At 39.0% G+C, this 21,060-nt stretch overlaps 1 protein-coding gene across 1 annotated transcript in view; it reads left to right on the forward strand.

Annotated features, from left to right (window-relative positions):
• The first annotated feature begins 216 nt into the window (after positions 1–216).
• Positions 217–21,060, forward strand: part of HSD17B4 (hydroxysteroid 17-beta dehydrogenase 4) — a 62,371-nt gene continuing 41,527 nt past the window's right edge. Inside the window, exons 1-11 of the mRNA XM_062513279.1 lie at positions 217–320; positions 3,145–3,198; positions 7,288–7,395; positions 7,916–7,975; positions 8,971–8,992; positions 9,098–9,144; positions 9,916–10,000; positions 12,751–12,938; positions 15,343–15,434; positions 16,028–16,052; positions 17,693–17,821. Coding sequence (XP_062369263.1) covers positions 266–320; positions 3,145–3,198; positions 7,288–7,395; positions 7,916–7,975; positions 8,971–8,992; positions 9,098–9,144; positions 9,916–10,000; positions 12,751–12,938; positions 15,343–15,434; positions 16,028–16,052; positions 17,693–17,821 — 865 coding nt within the window. The 5' untranslated portion in view covers positions 217–265. The remainder of the gene's footprint in view (positions 321–3,144; positions 3,199–7,287; positions 7,396–7,915; positions 7,976–8,970; positions 8,993–9,097; positions 9,145–9,915; positions 10,001–12,750; positions 12,939–15,342; positions 15,435–16,027; positions 16,053–17,692; positions 17,822–21,060) is intronic.

The raw sequence follows: 21,060 nt of genomic DNA on the forward strand, positions 1-21,060 counted from the left end.
CCTCTCCTCATCCCATCCTAGCCCGTCATAACTTCTCCCTTCTTTCCACAATCCTTCTTTTCCTTTCTCCTCCCCATCCCTCCCTCTGCCCATCCCATGACGTCCCATCCCACACTACAGTTCCCAGCGGGCAGCGCTGCTGGCGCATGCGCTGTACGGCGCCCCGCCCAGCTCCGCCCCGCGTTGTCCCTCCCGCGGGCCGGCGGCGAGGCCGAGCACGGGCAGTGGGACCGGGACCGGGACCGGGACCGGGCGGTGCAGAGCTATGGCTGGGCTGAGGTTTGACGGCCGGGTGGTGCTGGTGACCGGCGCTGGAGGAGGTGAGCGCCGTCCGCGGCTTCCGCACCCGCGGGTAGGCGGCGGAGCTGCTCGGGGAAAAGCCCGGGCGGTGCGGGCTCCGTGCAGCCGCCGGTGCCCGCGGCGCTGGCAGGTGCCCCGCTGGCGGCCGGTCCGGCTTCGAGGGGGACAAGCGAGTTGTTTCCGCAGAGGAGAGAAGGGGGAGGCGCTGTCGGTGCCGGCCCCGGCCGTGCCAAGGCTGTGCAGGGGTCAGGGCCGTGCCTCCTGCTGCCCTCGGGAGTTGCTGCCGTCCGAGGCCGGCCGGACACGGCCCACGTTGGTAATCCCTCCGAACGTGGGGGACTCCCGCTGTTCGAACACACGCGGGCAGCAGCGCCCCTGCGCCCCGCTCAGAAACGGGTGTCCTCCTCCGAACGCTGTCCTGGTATCCTAATTCCTTTCCGCTGAGCCTTGGAGCTGGTGTCTTTGGCGCGTGACCCGTGTGTCTTGGCGCGGCGCTGCCCCAGCCGGGGTTCCGGGTGTGCCGTCCGTGCTGCGGAGAGCAGCCGCCCACCTGCTGCTGCCTTCCCGGCCCGCGCTGCTCCCGGGAGCCGGCCTGCAGGCAGGCGGGAGCGGCAGGGAGAGATCCTGTCAGCAGCGGGGCTGGCCTGCGCTGTTGGTGGTCTGCAGGCTTGATCCCTCCAGGGAGCGCGGTCTGCAGTGGAATGCTTGGCTTTGCCAGGAAATGTTTTTGTATTTGTTGTTATGGCGTGGGGGTGGTTGGTTGGGGTTTTTTTGTTGCTTGTTTCTTCCTCATTTTATTTATTTTTTTTTTTCTTCCTCTGCGTCCATAGTTTGACCTTTGCCTAGTCTGATGGTTTAGTGGAAATATGAGCTGTCGTTGTGGATGAGTGAGAGGCAAAGTCTGTGTTTGTGATGAGCTCTTTAGGAAACTTGTTCAGCCATACTCTGAAAAGATTCTGCCCTCCCCACAGTGGAGTTTTGCTCCCATTTTGTGGTGCTGTACATAGCCAGAGGAGTCATCTTGGGGCCCTAGGTTAAGTAATGTCTTGTGAAGATGTTTTAGAAAGCACTGAACAAAATCCATGTACATCATATTAAGGTGACCAACCTGATAGTAATTGGGACCAGTTTTTTTAATGATCCTTTTCTCCTTTTACCGGATCTATATTTGTGGCCTTTTCCCTATATAAATTTCACTGAGGAGCAGGTTAAGACCTTGCATAATAGCTAAACAAGGTCGCTGTGGCAGTAACAAGGCTTCTAGAAGGTATTGCACTGAGTAAAAGTTGCATGTCATAAGTGTGTGTACAGTGACCCTTGTACTCTTAGGGTTAGACTGCTTAAAAATGGCTTGTTAATAGAGAAAATACCTCATGTGTTTTATTTCAAAACAGCGTTTTAGTAAGAGTTGATTAAATTCAAGCCAAGATTAAAGGAGGTCCTGTTATCTACAAATTAGTTCTCATTTTATTTTTATTTAATTTACATCACGGCAGTTAGGCTGCATTACTAATAGCATTGTTTTTTCAGCATTGATCTTTTTTGGATGCTGGTGAACAGATCAGAGTTGGGAATTTAATTAGACATCTGTATCACTAATTTGTGTTAAAATGATACGTGTTTTCACATACACACATATCTAAAAAGTATTTCTTTTCACTTTGGGCAGATTCTTTGTGAATTACTGTGTTGGACATAGTTTATGCAACCTATCTTGTTTTTTATTAAGATTAGTTTTGATTGTCAAGTGTTTAATCCTTGCTTAGGAGTTGAGAAGGCCAGTATGTATAATGTAGTCTGGGTTTTTTGTGCTTCTCAGTGGCTTTTCAAAACAAAACCAAGAGAGGTTTTCTTGGACTTGGGTAGATGAGCAGTGGATGTGTATGCATTTCACATGTGATACTCTCCATTGCAGAGGCCTGAGGGAATCTTAAGGAAATTTTCAACTTGTTTCTGTGAGATTAGTGTGTTTCAAAACATTCTATACAGTTATTTTTTTGTTTTATTTTGGGAACTGGCTTTGAATGTCCTGGTGAGGTGCAAAGAGATCTGTTAGCATTCTGAGAAACTCTTTTCTGTCTGATCACTTTTTGATCATTGCAATCTCCTTTTTTTTGAAATGAATAAAAAAAGGATCAGTGCCATTAATCCCAACAACTTTTGACTGGTACAGTGGATAATATATCTGTAAATAATTTACTGTAATGAATGCCAAACACAACTAGAATTTAAGCCAGAGTGAAGATTCAAGACCCTTGCTTTTGTATGTGATGCAGAGATGACAGTCTTCTCTTAGGATAGGCAAACTATGTATCTGTTTGGTTAACTGAGGTATTAGGCATTCCTTTGTATCCAAATGATTTTGTCAATATATCTTCAGTTAAATTTTGTTCAGTTTATTTTTCAAATCCTTACTTTAACTAGGAAAGTATATTATTCACTCAGAGCGTAATTAATTAACTTGAAACATCCCCTCCTTCTTCAGGACATTAAAAGTTCTTCCTTTCAAGTGTATTTTTCTATCACAAGCACAAACTCAGCAGCATACAGCTTTCCCAGATGCTTCTGTTGAATACAATAACAAAGAGTGAGCGTGGCTTTTTTTATTTCCTCTTGACTGGAAGCTTTGTTTACTATTTTTCTGTTTGCTTACTTTTATATTTTGTTCTTATAAAAATTTTGAGCTGCTGGGGGAAATAATGTCTCTTTTTGAACCTGCGAGGTGTTTGTGTTGAATTGATGCATTTTTCTTGATGTAATTACTTTTTGTGTAGCTTTTGTCTGAATTGTGATCCAGAAAACAAATTCACTCCTGTTTTTAACTTTTTCTCTTTTTTAAACTAGGTTTGGGCAGAGCATATGCTCTGGCTTTTGCTGAAAGAGGAGCTTCAGTAGTTGGTAAGTTTTATCTTAACTAACTTGATTTAGACAGTAACCTTTGTCTTTTCACATAGATTGCATTCAGCAGTCCATGCCCTTTTTTACAGTAACCTTTGTTAATTAATGGTTTTCTGTCTTATCTTTTGCTGTTTGATTTTGCCTCTAAGCTTTATTTTCTTATGAAACAAGTTGCCCAAGTTTGTCCAAGGGCTCACTTTAGCTGGAAGGCCAGTTTGGTTCACATAGTTTCCTAGATTTCTTTCATCTGTGCTTACAAGTCTTTACTGCAATCTGTGGCCAGAGAGTATGTTGTCTTAGGTAAATACGGCTCAGAAGGCTTCCAGTATGACCATTTAAATATGTGAATATGTTATCTTACAGTGCCTTTTCCCAAGAAAGAAGTTACTGAAATGTAACTCAATAACATTGTTTCTTTCTGTGGCTCAGTGCCAAATAGCTGTCAGTAAAGGATTTCTGGTGGTTTTGCAGTTCCTTGGTTGAACCTTAGCAGGGCATATTTAGGTGTGAAAAATGCTGTATCACAAGGCAATTCTGAAGGTTAAATTGTATTTTGGGTACTCACCAGCAGTTGGTATTGCCGTTTTTAGATTGGCTCTTAGGAAAATTTTATTGACTGTGAGGTTTTTCAGGCACTGGAACAGGCCAAGGAAGTGGTTGAGTTACCACCACTGGAGGTATTTAGATGATGTGTAGATGCGGCACATAGGGACATGGCTTACTCCTGGACTTAGCAGTGTTAGATTAATGTTTGGACTTGGCCTTACAAGATGTTTCCAGCCTTAACAATTCTGTGATTTTATGATTTTGCTGCATAGGAATGAATTTGTAGGTATTGTTGATGAGTTCAAGATTAAGTGTTTAAAGAGATTAAGGACAAGAAATTGCTCGCATTTTTTTATTGTTTTCTAATGACAATCACAATCTCAGTTTACAAAAATTTCATAAAAATTGTTTGGGTTTACTTCCTTCATTAAAAATGAGTATGTGTATAGACAACTTAAAAAAATTGAGGTTGTTTTTTCTTCTTTTTTTCTGTTAATTGCCATCTATGACACTTGCTGTATTTACTATTGATGTGAATAACTCACACTGAGTTCTTAGTTAGCAAAAATTATGACACTAAAGCAGTCCATATAAAGAGTCCAACTGACTCTCTATAGATGGTGGTGGTCTGACTTTCCAGAATGATCAGAAAGAAAATGTATTCTGTTTCCTGATCACGCCTAATGCTTCTTTGTCTCTTGGCCTTATTGTGTAATAACTAAACAATACGTTAAGAATTGACTGTAAGGACAACCCCTTGTTTCCCTTTGGAAACTTCACCACACTTCATCTTGTCTTGCAGTATTACCTCTTCATGCTTGCATTTGTTTCTCTTCTTCTCTTAACATTCTGTCTTCAAAGAGTTGAGAAGTTACTTATATAAACATTTAAGTTTTTTAAAACTCAATCAGGTATGACGCTCATATCTACCTTATCTCTTTAAAACAAGTTCCCTTTTATAAGTTATGGGAATGAAGGTGTAAGAACAATGATCAAGTACTCTGGGGGAGTATTTTGAGATATTGAAAGAATAACAGTAAGCCCCAGCATGACACCTTTGTCCAGTCCTGCATCTCTGTTGAGTGAATTGCTGTTGGTGTGGTTGGATTGGCAAGAACAACCTAGGTGGAAAACTCCCTATTCTCATCACCCAAAGGCTGCCTGCTGCCACTGTTTTTTGTCATTCTTTATCTCTTTCGTGCCTCTTGTCCGGAAAAGTTGAAAGCAGAAAAAAGGGATGATTTGCTTTTGTCTAGCATCCTGTGTTATGTCCAGATCTACTACTTCTTCTGGTCTGTCTGAGGTTTCTTGTGATGCTGTTTTAGTTTAGTTTAGAGTCATGCTTTTGAAGCATCTCTCATGGTGTGTATCCTATTTGTATTTTTGTTTGCATAGTGAAATGGTATTGAATTGCATGAATCCTTTAAAGTACAAACCAGAAGATACAATCTATCAGCACACTTACATTGTTCATCTGTATTTGGTCTGTGACACCAGAATACCGCAAAGAAATCAGCTGGCTTATTGTTTAAAAACTTGAACTGTAGATGTCAGGTGCTCTGCACCAACTGTTTCACCCTTCACATTTGCTTCTGCTTCTCTGCTAATGACATGCTCATAGCCTTAGAGGAATTCTTCCCAAGATTCAGACTATAACTATGCTCTGCCAAAACTACTGCAGTCTTTGGCTCTTTTTGGCTGCGTATTTTCAACTGAGAATTACGTGATGTAAAGCTTGGGCTTAAAGTAATGTTATTTGTCTGTTTTGCTGTTAGGGTTTTTTTCATTGCTCTGTCACACTCGTAGAGTTACTATTTTCAAAGCCTAGGATAGCTCAACTCTTTCTTGCATACTTATTTTTGTTTCAACTCAGTTAGTGCCTGTGCTTGGCCTAAGGTACTTTACCGCCTCTGAAAATTTTACCAAATATTTAATTAAGGTTTTGTCAGCAAATTACTATTGAAATGTGGCACAAGCATATATAAACTTGTCTGTGGTAGAGAGTTGCAAGGTCTTAAAAAGAGTTAATGGTTTGTATATGTTTACCACCCAGATTGTTCACTCTTCTTTCCCAGGTGTTATTCCTGACTTGCTTTCCTTTAGTGTCATGGATGTTGCAGACTGAGCAGTCTGCCTGTGTTGCCTATCTTAACACATCATTACACTTAGAAATTTTCCTTAATGCCTCACTTGAGTTGTGTTAGCTGCATGTTTGGGTTGTTAGATATTGATCTTTGTCTCCTTTGTTTTCTGCATCAGTCTGTAAAAGTACTTGTACTTCCTGCTTCTGGCTGGGCATTTTTTGGATTTGGTTTGGTTTGTTGATGGTTGTTTGTCTTTTTTTGACATGTCATATCCCTCCCCTTTTGATACTCACTTCTTCTGGACTTTGGCATTTTTATTTAATCAAAAAATTTTCTGCCATGGTTCTACATTTCTCTTGAAGTGCTGCACACAAAGTTGAATGTGGAATTCCAGATGAGACTTCTTTATCTGGATAATGCAGAGTGATTTTTGTGATGTATCCGGCAACCCATGGTCCTGTTTACGTAGAATTAAAAAAAAAAAACAAAACCACAAAATGGGTCTATTTCATTTTGCGATGATACAACAGACCTGACACTGCTGGTTTTCATCAAGACCAGCAAGAATATCCTGCATGTTTTGTGGATTTCACTGTGTTTGGCTTCTTGAGGTTGGAAGCAGAAAGCTGGAATTTATAAGACTGTTTAGCAGAATACCAGTGCTGGATGTAAATTCAGTCAATTATGGCTTTCTTACAATTCTGTTTTGAAGCCATTTAAACAACTTCTTACTATTTTTTGAAGTTCTTTGTCCAAATACAATGTTTGTGTGGGATTTTTTGGTAGTGTTTCTGTTCCCCTGGTAATGCTGTGAAGCTGTGGGATGTGCAAATGCAGGAGTGCAGCCGAGTGTGGCGATGGTGTGTTCCAGCTGCCATTAGTGACTCGTGCCCCAGCGCGGAGAGCAGCCTGGAGTAGCTCTGTGTGTCAGGCAGACCTCTTATGCCACAGGAGCAGGATCTGAAGCTCCAGATCAGGCACTTCTCACTTTGTTCTGACCGCTGGATCTCTTTTATGGTGGTGTCGACTGGTAACATTTAGCTACTCTATTAAACAGGAACAAAGTCATGCCAGTTTTGCTAAGGGTTCATGCAATACTTAGAGACTGGAATAAAGTTGCCTGTGGTTGGGGTGTAATCTAGATCTTAATCTCTGAACTGCAACACAGTTACAAAGGTAATGTGGGCAGAGCAAGTGAGTTGAATACATGGTAGAGGGGGGAAAAGTTTCTGTTTTCCATGTTTTTTAGGAGGAAAAAGGGATGATGTATGTTGCATTACTTAAAAAAACTAATCTTATGTCCTGCTGTTTTTCTCTGGTCATCTATGGTTTTCAGTAAGATCCAGATGCAGCAGACTTTATTAATACTCCTTATAACCTCCAGTGTGACAATAAGGTAAGGACAGACCATGAAGTCTAAGTGTTAACAACAAAAGTTTCATTTCTTTGTCATGCACAGTGAATGATCTTGGAGGTGATTTTAAGGGATATGGCAAAAGCTCCTCAGCTGCTGACAAAGTTGTTGATGAAATCAGAGCAAAAGGAGGGAAGGCAGTACCCAATTATGGTATGTTATTTTTCTAGATGAATGTAATGCTTTATCTGTAGGAATAGTGGACATGTTAAATGAAAAGTTGATGCTGCTTAGTGAAAGGCTACTGCCAGTTTACCAATAACATATACATTAAACAGGTGTAATGTCATGTGGAGTGGGGAGACAGATACTAAAAGCAAGTGCATTGCTTCTTTTAATTGTTTTGTCTACTAATGCCCTTTTATCTGTTTTTTTTCATATTGAATTATGAAGCAGTTGTCCATCTGCAGTTTTCAGAGGCAAAATGAGAATGGATACTTCTTGCTTGCTATGCTTTGTGTTTCTCTTGGAATGGCAAATATTGTGCCATTTAGACTTCTGTGTGGGATTTGCTTTAGGCTGCATGCAGATAATGGCTGGATTTGAATTTAGTTTTCAATGGGGCTGTACACGATTAATTTTTCTTAGCTCTTAGTAGAATTAGTTATTAATATCCTGGAAGTGCAGTGTATCCAGTTAATTTTATTTGAAAATTTGTACTTTTTTCTTGCAGATTCTGTGGAAGATGGTGAAAAGCTTGTGAAGACAGCACTTGAGACTTTTGGGAGGATAGGTACAATTGCTTAATTTGTGTTGAAACTTGTTTGCAAGTTCAAAGCCATTATAAGCAGTGCAATTAACAACATGTGTATGAAATACATTTTGATGAAGTTTGGTACTCACCAACCTTTGATGCCTGTAGTCAGTGAAATCTGAATAAGGGGCTTTCAGCTTTTAATCTGAATGGCCAACTTTTCTGGGTTTTTTGGTGGGTTTAGCAGAAGTTTAAAACTTAATATATGACTCTTATTTTCCTGCCCTTCATATTTTTGGAACTTGATTAATGGTTAACAATTTCTGTCACAAAGCACAGAGTCTATGGAGTGTTATAATTAGCTGCATAGAATTAGCATAAATAATGTTGCTGAAGGCAACATTTCATGTTTTGGAAGCTCTTCTGCTTACATAAGGTCAACAAAATGGATTAATAGATTTGAAAAAAGAAAGCCCTGAGGTATTTTATCTAACAATTAAAGTTCTTTTTAACCATGTGATTGCCACTCAGGGTTAAATGGCTAAAAGTACACTTAATCCAAACCAACAGGAACCTGATTAAATATCTGACAAGAAATTGTTATGATCCAGGTCGCTTTATCAACTTTGTGATTCTGTGGTTTCACTAGTTTTTATCTGGGCTACTGCAACAAAGATGGTGGTGCAAACTGCCTAATTGGGGTATTCTGAAATTCAAAGCAGGCTATGAAACTGTACAGGATGGCTGTATCCTGCAGGTATTGGATTCCTAGGCAGCCAGCACTTCATAGCTATCCCTTTCAGGTTTTGTCCCATTGAGGTCCCTGTTGAGTTGAGACTTGTCTGTCCTGAAGTATTATGTTATAGTTATTGCCCAAGGGTAGAATTCATAAATCAGGACAAGGAGCTATAGAATATATGTAATATCAGGTATATATCCAGTGGTCTTGTCTGTATATATTGGAAGTGGGAGAAAAATAGAAACAAGCTTGTATTTTATCAGCGCATTGAAGTAGTTTCCTCTTTTAATTTCAGATATTGTTATAAACAATGCTGGGTAAGTATACCTGAGGGTTTTGTCCTGTTTGAGTGTGGGCTGTCCAGTTTGTGTAAAAAGATGTTGATCCTGTGTTTGTTTTGTTTTCCTAATGTTGCATTTTAGAATCCTGAGAGACCGTTCCTTTGTTCGGATAAGTGATGAAGATTGGGGTGAGTTGATTTCAAAATGACTTCCAAATGTACTGTCTGTGTAAAAGGTGACATGTACATCACTCCCATGGGAACAAGAAGGAATAGAAGGCACAGAAGGCTTACCTTTTGCTCTTCAAGCTTTGTGGCAAGCTGTTTGTGTTCAGTGTGCAAACCAGGTCTGTGCTTCCAAAGGGGAAGAAAGGCTTTTCTTCCCACTCCTGGCTGCCAAATGTAATAAGAAAAAGAGCCATGCAACGTGTGAATTACACACAATAGTTTTTGTGAGCAGAACATTCCTAGGGCCAGCACTGAGTGGCTGAATACTAAACAGGCTTAAAAGACCAAAGAGAGAGGAAAAGCAAACTCTTTCCTCTCTTAAAAGAGAGGGAAGCAAACTGATGTGCCAAAGGACAGAAGAGAAAGCAAGTGAGATGGTAGATGGTGATAAGCCAATGGAGAAGACTTTTACAAAGACAGTCTATCTTCTGTATTTCTTGTCTGAGTCTGCTTAGTGCAAGAATTTTGAATGCTTTTGAATTCTGTATAGGAGAGCCCCATCCAAGGGGCAGTGTATGTGGGCAACCCCTTCATGATCAGTGTATGTTCAGGCAAGTACTGAGAAATGGTCTGTCAAGACCAAAAAAAAAAAAATAGCCCATCATTCTTTTAGTAATAGTTTCAGAGTATGAAGAGAGTGCATTTTTGTCATGAAGAAGAAACATGGTTCAATTCATTTCAAGTTGGGAGGCAAATCTTGGAATTACTAAACTGACATCAATTTGTTCCTAGATATAATTCACAGAATTCATTTGCGGGGATCGTTCCTGGTCACACGAGCTGCATGGAACCATATGAAAAATCAGAAGTTTGGCAGGTAAAAATATTTGTTCTGTTTTGCATTTTTCAGTAGGGTATAACAGACTGATGCATAGCCGAACAGTGAAGGAGGCGTCTTGCATTCTTCTCTTTCACTTTCTCAGGGGTGAAGCAAACTCAGTTCAAAAGCCTTTTCAGTTCTGATCCCTCCTCTCAACTTCCTCAGCCAAATGTGTAAAGGTTTTTTCTTTCAATACATTTAAATGTTATTTTTCTGAATTTCCCAAACAGAAGTTTTACAATGCAAAAAGACCATGTCTATTACTGAGGGCTGGTTAGAAATGTTTGTTACTTGTATGTTACTACAAGTTTGAGGGACTCTTGTTCTGCTCCTTCTTATTCAAATGTCTGGTACATGCAATTCTGCTTGTAGGTTGAGTGTTGTTTTGTTTGGTGTTTGGTAGTCATGAGTTTTCTCTGTCAGTTTTAACCCTTTGGACAAATGTACTTGTCTTAAAAGTTATGGCAGTACTTGGTCTGTTTTGGTATGTATTACTATTAACTCAAAAAGAGTGCAGTGAAATCAGATCTTTTTTTTCATTTTTGTGATTTTATCAAAAAACCCTATCAAAACACTGACTGTATAAATCTTAACTGTACCCACATGTTGAAAACTGTGTGAGCTGTTTCCTCATCCTGTGACCTAAATAACATTCATTCTCATCCAGGGAAGTGAACTGTGAGGATAGCGAAAGTTAAATCCGGGAGTTTAAAATTCTATAGTTGCATCCATTTAGAATCATGCTTCCCTTGTCTTCTTTTCTGTATTTGCTCAGATAAGAGTAGTAGTGAGTGCTTCTGCAGTTTATGGATAGACTTGTGCCATCTGCAAAATCCCTGCTTTACATAGATTTTGTATCTTTTCTTCATCATGTTGAACCAGTACTTGCAACACATCTCTTTACTTAGATTAAAAACATTAGATTGCTGGCAGTAAGGCAGATAAAAAAAATGAAGTATATGTTGATCCCAGCTATGCAGTATGTTTACAAGTAGATTTGAACAGATGCAAGGCTTTATATTGGTTTTGCATGTCCTGGTTTTTGGTAGCAGGGGTATCACAGAGGTGGCTTCTGTGAGAAGCTGCTAGAAGCTTCCACTGTGTCCAACAGAGCCAGTCCCTGATGGCTCTGAAGATGGACATGCTGCTGGCCAAGGCTGGGCCAGTTAGAGCTGATCATCATGCCTTTGTGATAACAGATTTAACAAGAAAATCAAAAGGACACATAATTTTTTCTACCTAGAGAAGAGGAGGAGGTGAGAACATGTGAGGAAAACACAATGGATACATCAGGGTCAGTGAAGAAGGAGAGAGAGGAGGTGCTCCAGGCACCAGAGCCTCTGCAGGCTCTGGTGAGACTGTGGTGAAGCAGCTATGCCCCTCAGCCATGGGGATACACAGGGATGCAGAGATCCACCTGCAGCCCATGGAGGAGCTGGCCATGCTGGAGCAGGTGGATGCCTTGAGGGTGTTTGATCCTGTGGGAGACCTGGTAACGAGAGAGGGTCCCCGCTTCCAGGCTGGAGCAGCCTGTCCTTGGAGGACTGCACCCCGTGGAAGAGAGACCCATGTCGAAGCAGTTTTGGGAGGGCTGTGTGCCTGTGGGAGGGACTCAGCATTGCAGCAGTTTTGGCAGGACTGCTGCTCTTGAGAGTGGACCCACTCCAGAGAAGGTCACGGAGACCTGTGCCCCGTGGGAGGGATCCCATGTCCTCAGAGGGGAAGGACTCCTCTCCCAGAGCAGCAGAAGAAAATATCAGTGGTGAACTGACCAAAACTCCCGCTCCCTGTGTCCCTGCGCTATGGCTGGGAAGGAGGGAGGGGTTGAGGGTAGAAAGGGCTTATTTTGCTTCTTATTATCCTTCTCTGTCTCTGTTAGAAATAAATTCACTTGGTACCTTTAAGTTGAGCCTGTTTTGCCATGGAGTGTTTTCTCCTGGTCCTTATCTCAACACATGAACCGTTTGTTAATTTTTTTCTCTCCTCTGCCCAGCTCTGGCAGGGGAGGGTGAGCAAGTGGCTTTTGTGGGTGTCTGGCATTTGGCCAGTATTAAACCACGACAGGCTTCCTTTAAAAGTGAACATGTAGATCCATTTCTTTTGAATTGAGACGACCTGCAGCACAATGCTTTCTTGCCTAAAACCAGCTGTGAACTGTATCAGTTTTAGAGCTCTAGTGTGAGCAGTTCAGTTACCTCCAAAGCAATAACGGGGACAGCAAAGAACAAGACTTTCCTTTCATGTCTTCTATCCTGCATTTAATGCGTACTATAATTCTTTGAATGTGAATTCTGTGAGAATAGATCTTCAGAAATTACCAGGTAGATAATATTAGGGAAAGTAATCTTCAGTAAAGTAATTTTCTTGTGAGTGCTGAAAGCTTTTATTAGTTGTAAGAATAATACCACCTGAAATGCAGATAGAAATGAGAAGAATTTACTTTTCTCTATACAGGACCCAGTGTCACAGCATGTCTGTCCTAGTGTTGCAATATCACACAGAAAACATCATGACTTTTAGTTTTCCGCTACTCTGACAATGTGTCAGGATTTGTGAGATGTTTGGTGTCCATCAGACATTAAATAGTTACCTGATGGTTAGCAAAACAAAAAACCAGTACTTTCTTATTTGCATACTTTGTTTTGTGGTATATGGAGACTATAATGCCAAAACTGGAAAATGCTGTTGTGTAGAATCAAATAACTTTAAGAAATAATTTAATATTTTTTCCTTTCTTCTCCCCTAAGAATAATTATGACATCCTCAGCTGCTGGAATATATGGAAACTTTGGTCAAGCAAACTACAGCGCTGCAAAACTTGGCCTTTTGGGTCTTTCAAACACAATTGCAATTGAAGGCAGGAAGTATAACATCCACTGCAACACAATTGCTCCCACTGCGGGATCCAGGCTGACCCAGACCGTCATGCCACAAGGTGAATAATTTAAGGTCTACATGCACTGATATTTTTCAGCGAATTGAAGCACAACAAACTTTTTCACCTCTTAGAAAATGCAAGTCCTTCACACTTCATGTACTACCAATTAATTTTTCCTACTATCTTTTTTTAACTGTCAACTTGCTTGCTTTGTCTGTTGTGAGGAATTCTTACTTTCTGCCACAAGATATGAAGCAAGTTTTCTCATTTGCAAAAGCAATTTCATAGGGTAAGGCTCTTTATTGAAATCTTTTCCAAGATCCTCCTACACTAGTGGAAAGGCTTGTTTGTTTCATCACATGTGACCTTAAGTATGTGGGTCAGGTGTCTGCACTTGTACCAATATTGCCTTATTGCAAAATACTGGATTTTTGCATAACGTGTTGTGTTTACTTAGTGGTTCCATGATCAGCAGGAGATGATAGTGAACTGAGTTGCTCAATTTTTCTTTATTGCACAGCTGCTGATCTTTGAAAGTTTGAACAGGTTTAACAGAGTACTGCATTGGGAAGTTCAGTAAGGAATGTATTAGGAAACAGTTGTGTGTAAGCGTAAATTCAGGATAAATACACTGACTAGCTACTATGGCAAATGACCAGAAGAAAGAAAAATAATTTGGGAAGAAAAAGGTCTGTTAAAGGAAATTGCTCTCAGAAAATCTTCTAGAATCAGCCTATTTCATTTCACTCCTGACCTTCTTTTCCCTTATGATGGGCATAGTTCAAAGCCCAGAAGATCCTCACATTTGTCAGACTGATAGACAGGGTATTGGAGAGTAATATATTTTGTACGTTATGCACAGATTGAATGCTTGCTTCTGTTTGACTGAAGTAGCCTGGTTTAGATCTAAATAATCCAGGTGGTCGTGACTCTACAGTCTTACAGGTTGTACGTTCCAGTGATTTATTGCAGTTGTTTATAGAAGATCCAAATACATGAAACATGCAATGTAAAATGGATTACAGTAGCTGGCAAGTTCTGAAGATGACTAATCTACATAGGATGATAAAATATACCTCATAATTTTCTTTCTTAGTCTTTTTAAGAAGAGTGAGATCCTTTGGTCTCACTGTAAGATACAGTTCTGATGATTTATTTGTTATCTTGTTCATTCCATCCCTGTCCAGTTTTTCAAATACTCTTAAAATATTTGAACACCATAACTTCAAAAACATTTTCTGATGTCTTATCAAATTGTCCAAACATGTAGGACTTTCCTATGTGTCTTCAGATGTCTGCAGGCACCTATACTTTTTTATTGCCATACATTGTTATGTATGTTCTACTTGACCCACATATTCTTGTTCTTGCTAAGAACTCTTAAATGCAGTTTGCATCTTTTGTATGGTTGTTTTCTTTTAAACTTCTACTACCTACTTTAAAAATATTTTAGGAGTGGATTACATTAATGATAATAGTATAGGGCTGGATTTTGAGACTAATTTTTGTGTGACATGAAGTGGAATTCTTTGGAAAAACGTTAAGGGGTTTGATATGCATTTACAGCATGCCATATTATATGGAATTCAGCTTTTTTCTACTTCTGTGTAACTTCTAAAAATGAACTTCTATTTACCTTAGTTTTGCTATTAAAGAATTACTTGTAATGATATGCTTTCCTAGCTCTTCATGTGGGAAAATCTGGCTATAATGGAAAGTGCTTGATGACCTTTAGCTGAGGAATACCTATATACCTACTGCTGTTGAAAGAATGATATTCTAAAAGCTGAAAAAGGAAATTAAACAAAGTTGTTATTCAGAAAGAGGATAGAATATGTGATAAGAGCTGCCTGGGCAACCACACTGTTCCATGAAAATGTCTCAAATTTCAGATAGCTTCCTATTGTGCTAGATGTCAATGAAAATCCCAAAACAGGATTCATATGTAGATTTAGCAGGGCTGATAATTCTCTATATTATTTGGAAAAATCAGCATTTCTGAATGAGATAATTCTTAAACAATCAGCAGCTGCAATTATTTTCATAATGTCTTATCTATATAGTTGACTAGCATGCTAAAAGAGAAATTGCTACGGTATATCTCTGTCAAGATTATGAATAGCTGTCTTGTCCTTGTTTCAGGCTGCCTATCAGATGGAAATTTAGAAAGGTCATCTGGCTTTGCAGTCTGCATGTAACATTGTTCCCAACAGTTAAACACACTTTCATCTCTCTGGCTAAGAAGCCATGTCTTGGGTTTGGCAGCATATACATATCTCACTAGATATTCGTATTTATTGAATCTTCAAATGTTTAATTTAGTTTGTCTTTCTTTTCATCACAGAACACTATTGATAAAATTATCCTGGTTCTGCTGTTGATAAGAGGATGTTAGATTAAATATTATGGTGAAACTGTAGAGTATTTCTATTTCATGATTCCTCCCTCTGATTTGCTCTAGATCTGGTTGATGCTTTCAAACCAGAATATGTTGCTCCTTTAGTAGTTTGGCTTTGTCACGAGAGCTGTGCTGAAAATGGCAGTCTGTTTGAGGTAATTTTTTATTTTTCCTTTTTTTTCTCTCCTTCCCTCCTTTTGCTACTTTCCCCAAAATCAGTTTTTTTTATTTTGTCCAGCCTTAAACTTTTCATTGAAACTAAATTACTGTGTGTGAACTACATACCCAGCATAGACAGAAGAAGTACTGATTTGTTTATGCAGTATTTGACAAGTACTTCAGGCAGTAGCTGCCTTATCAAGTTCTGTTCAGTGCTCAAATTGCTACCAATTTGATTGTTACAATTCTTATTGTACTCTTTTAAGGTTAAAAAGATACCAACATTCAAAATACATTTTTATTCTCAAAATCATTCAAACACAGAAAGTAGCTTGCAGGAAGGAGTAATTATTTAATTATGATATTCATTATAAGTATTGGCATCAGACTGCTAACTCATATATTGGATGGAAACTGTTTTGTGTTGATCACATTCAGGTGCAACTAAACTGTTAAATACAACTAGCAGTAGTTCAGAAATTCATAATATATTGAGTTTGTTCTGGAGTATAGTTTTGTTTCCCAACATTACTAAAGCTTTGCTTTGTGGCATGTTATAAGCTGATGATATTCTTTTTTTTCTTGGCAGGTGGGAGCTGGGTGGATTGGAAAATGTAAGTACTTCATGTTGCAGGATTGATCTTGTTTTTGCAATTTACATCCAGACTGTGCAAATTTTCTTTAGATTTAACCTGTATGCTCAAGGCATTTTTTACTCAGACAAGAAGATGAATAAAAGCCTAAGGTTCTGAGGAAACTACTTATATTCAGTAAAAGTCAAAAATTTAGCTTCATGTGGGAAAAACTGGTAATTTAGGTATGTGCATTGTTATGCTTTTGAACTGACTGTAACTGAAGATCTGCCTAAGTAACTTTAACTCTTGGATCCTGGGCATAATTTGAAGTAGAATTTGTGGTGTTAAGTATACATTGCTGCCTTTTCTTGATAACTTTAATTTTTCATGACATACAAGTATCACATGCTGATAAACAGGCATGTTTTTCTTTTTCAATTTAATCCTTTTTCATTGGTTTCCATCTCTACTTATGCTTCTGTTAAAATACTTGTGTATAACTTGCATGTTGAGACAATTAGTCTTCTTAAATGACCAGTAGCTATGCTACCCATGTATTTTCCTTAGTGATTCCAGTAACTAACTTAAATAATAATGTAAGGAGAACAAGTACTACTACTAGTGCTAGTACTGAGCACTTATAAGAAGAAATAAAATTCAGTGTATAAAGTTACTTGTTTCCCAAATCCTTTGAACCTAGTACAAGCATTGGTTTCATAAACTGTACAACTTTTCAGCCTACATGAGTATCATCAGTGAGCTGGAAGTAGGGATGTTAATTCAGGAAGTTATTTGGCTTTCTTTTAATTTTTTTTTCCAAACTTGATAACCATTTTGTCCATTTCAGCTTCAAGTGTTCTGTGTAACTGAAATAATGTTTCCAAGAAGTGTGGTAAACAGACTAAAAGAATCAGGGCAGCAGCACAAAATGTCTTGCTGCCCTTCACAAGCAGTTAGGTTTCAATACACCTGAAATTCTGCACTTTGATCAAGAGAAAATATAATTTTTCATCATTATGATGGCTATTGTTGAAGTTACTGAAATGAAACCAGATTGTTGATGAGGGGTCAGAATGGTTTGATTCATTGACATCTGCTAATTAATGGCAAAGCCAACATGACTGATTAAGTTTTAGAATTACAGTCCATAAGTCTGTATTTTTATGGAACTGATTTCACATTGGCCTAACCAGTTTCTCTCAGGTTAGAGTATTGAAATACAACTTCAGAGACCATTTAGAGGTGCTGGCTACTGGTATTAAGGTCCTTTTATTGCTAACAAGTGGTTTTCACTTTTTCCCTGTAGTTTTTTCATGCTTTCAGAAGATTCCTAAGCATCAATAGTCAAAGTAATGTTGGAAAAGAAAGCCTGTAGATACATACTAGCTACAGAATTTCAGTTGACAGAATCCTAAAACTAGTATTTCTGGAGAATAATAGGTCTTCTGTAGCATCAGTGAAACTTAAAACCAGTGCTATTCCCTTTCTAAATGCAAGTTAAAGTAGTTAGACCTTTTAGTCCAGCTGGAAGTTATATTGTTGAGTTACACTGGAGTACTTAAAACATTTCCCTTACTGTACCATCTTGAAGAATCTTGAAGGTAGTGGCCTATATGAAAGTTATCTAAAGGAGTGAAAAGCTTTTTTTGTTACTGGAACTCTCTGGCTGTTTCCATTAGTGCGCTGGGAGCGATCCTTGGGTGCCATTGTCAGAGGAAAGAATCAGCCAATGACACCTGAAGCAGTGAGAGATAAATGGGAGAAGGTGTGTGACTTTGATAATGCCAGCAAACCCAGAACCATCCAAGGTAAGGGACACTTTTAGGTTGGGGCCATTCAGCCTGTGGAAGAGACTGTTTTTGGAGACCTTATTGTAGCCTTTCAGTACTTTATGGAGGCCTCTGAGAAATGTGGAAAGATGGGACAAATGTATACTGCTGCACTAGGACAAGGGGTAATGTTTTTAAACTAAAAAAGGATCAATTTAGATTAGATGTAAGAGGGAAGGTTTTTACACTGAGGGTGGTGAAACGCTGGCGTAAGTTGCCCAGAGAGGTCGTAGATGCCCCATGCCTGGAAATAGTCAAGGTCTGGTCAGCAAACTGATATACTTGAAGATGTTCCTTCTTGGGAGTTGCTGAGGGGGTTTGACTAGCTGACCTCTAAAGGTCCCTTCCAACCCAAACTATACTTTGATTCTGTTTATGTGGAGAGTATGGGTACGCAAAGCTTAGAAGACAAGGCTTTCTTTCAAACAGTTGCTGAAACTTCAAAATCTACAGAACAAGTGAATTTTCTTGTAAGTATGTTACATTAATTATTTATTGTTTCAATATGGTTAGATCTTTCTAAAGCAACTGCTATGTTCTTACCTATAGCATTAAGACATGATTTATCTTAACAGTTTCTAGAGAAGTGACATCATTGTCATTGTAAGCATTAGAGTCAGACTGATGACAGTGTTTTATTTGATTGCATATACATGCAGACAGCATAGTGTAATAGAGAGATTGTGTTTTCTTTTCAGTCCTGAATCTTGTTTTTTGGTGAACATTTCACTACCAAACTCTGGTTAAGTCGTGGGATATATCACAGCAAGGCAGTTCTTATTGTGCCTTGTATTCTTCGGTCACATCACCTCCTTGGCTGGTGACCAAAATGATTTTCTCTTTCAGTGCTTTATTTACTTTTCAGGTTCCTTGCCAGCTTTTAAGAGTGCAGGGCAGGAGGGGAAAAAACATCCTTATGTACAATGTCAGTTGAATTTCAAAGATACTTAAATAGTAGATGTTTAAGCTGTTGGTTCAGAAATCCATTAGGACATTTTGTTAGAAACCTTTGAAGATATGTTTTTAGATCCCTATAGCAGAACCAGAATAGTAAACGCTTTGTTCTTTCCCTTGCATCTTGGCATGCAGGGGAATGTAACCATCCAAACTGTAGTTCTGGGTCACCATACTGATCTTTGACTTACAGGCATCCTGTTTCCAAAGGTATGCAAGTTTATACATGTTCTCTGTTCTGCTATGGCATGGTATTTATAACAACGTAATTCCAGCTTTATTGCTTCTGATCTGTTCTAGGACCTGTCACATGTACTATGTTACTTTTATGGGTTGCTAGCAGAAAAGTGTTGTAGATGAGGATTTCTTTTCAAGATTGCTTCAACATTATATATGGTATTTCACATCTGCCAGTTGATGAGGAGAAAAAACTGAAGATAATTTTGGACTTCAAGTAAAAGTGCTTACAATACAATATGGCTGATATTTACTGTCAGGAAATCATAAATGTTACATTGGCAAGGTTCCCCACCTTAGCTTTTGTTTTGTTGTGAACTTAGTCAAGATACAGCTTTTTCCTTCCGGTGCCATCAAGCCGCAGATACTAAATAAAAACATGTGCGTTAATTGTTGTGTTGTGTATTTGTGAGAATCAGCTTAAGGGTTGAGGAAAATTTTCATTAGCTGAGGAGAATTTTTTGTTCTATTAGAAGTTTCTTCTACTGTCAAATTCTCCACTTTATTGCTTGAAGGTATTTGACTGTCAAATAAAGGAAACTAATTAGAGTACTTGCATTAAAAATAAAAAGGCACAATACCTAACAACTACAAGTTAAAACTTTTCTTGCAGATTTCCTTAATTTGAGTAGTATGATGTTGTGAAGAGCATTTGTGTACTAAGCATTGTGTGTGGTAGGAAAAAACCCCAAAAAAAGCAATTAGATAAGGTATTTGCTTTTAGTGTAGTAGAAGACCCTGTAATCCAAGATGCTAATCTTGTTTCTTGTTTTAGTAATACTGATAAGAGAGGCTTGACTTTATGACTTTGTATTCTGTACATAAAGCAGAAAGTCCACATTAAGTGTGAATGTGTGGTGCAGGGTGCAGTAGGTCACAGTTGCACCGTGCGCTGTATGTTAGCGTGTTTTCCCCTTGCCTGCATAGTGTACTGCTTGCCCTTGTGTCATTGTCCAGTTCTTCCTGTTGTGGAAAGGGAATCAGACTGTGTTGTGGTAGTGGTAGAGGACAGCCATCCCTTTCTTGCAGACTGTATATTGTACACAGCATTCTGTAGTATCTATTGCATGAGTTAGTGTATGGTTCTGTTATATAGGGAAGCAGAATTTATTGTGTCTGTGACCTGTGTGAGGCACTCAGTCTCAAGATTCAGTTGGGAAAATGTGAACCATTTTCAGCTAAAGGTCTGTAATTGTCTATTAGAAATTTTTGTGCATTTTAAATTCTCTTAGAAGCTATATATTTATAGAAAATAATTTGATTATTCGTATTGTCTGACTTCCGGCACGTTTGAAAAATTTGTTTGACATAACAGCAAATTAATGTAAAACACATCAAAGGCATGTGTGTGTATGTATGTATGAACACTTTGTGTATATATGAAGGAGAAGAGTTCCAACTTCAGTGTCAGCATTCCTTATATGTATTTAAAAACAGTTTAAACACATGTCCTGTTTCATCTGTTGTTAAGAGATAATGGTTCGTGTGCGATGTCCCCTTATTAGAAAACAAATACTTTTGGAAAGAGACACCCTTTGTTGTGATTATTTTCCACCTTTGTTCTCCAGATTAATCTTTTCCTTCTGTCTGCTAATGATTTGCTGTATAATAGCAGGCCATTTTGAAGTGGTGAACATTTAAGATTTTAGAGTTCCCTGACAGTACAACAATTTAAAAAATACCCTTATTCCAATGATAAAATAATTGTGTTAAATAAGAAGTTTCCTGCTTGTTTTGTTTCTGCCAAAATTATACTCTTTGGTATAATTGTTTATTTCATGGGTCTTAAAAGAAAGTTAGAAGGTTGGGAATTACCATCCTATCCTGTCAGCCTCAACTCTTTATGTGGGAAGGTCATGGAGAGCAGGGATGTGATTTGAGACAGCCAGGACAGGTTTGCCAAGAGTGAGTCCCGCCTAACTAATTCAGTGGCCTTCTGTGAGGGAGTGACTCCATCAGTGACAAGGGAAGGCCTATGAATATCATCTCTCTGAACTTGTCTAAGGCCTTTGACACAGCCCCCCATA

This window comes from Cinclus cinclus, chromosome Z (assembly GCF_963662255.1).
Source record: "Cinclus cinclus chromosome Z, bCinCin1.1, whole genome shotgun sequence".
NCBI lineage: Eukaryota > Metazoa > Chordata > Aves > Passeriformes > Cinclidae > Cinclus > Cinclus cinclus.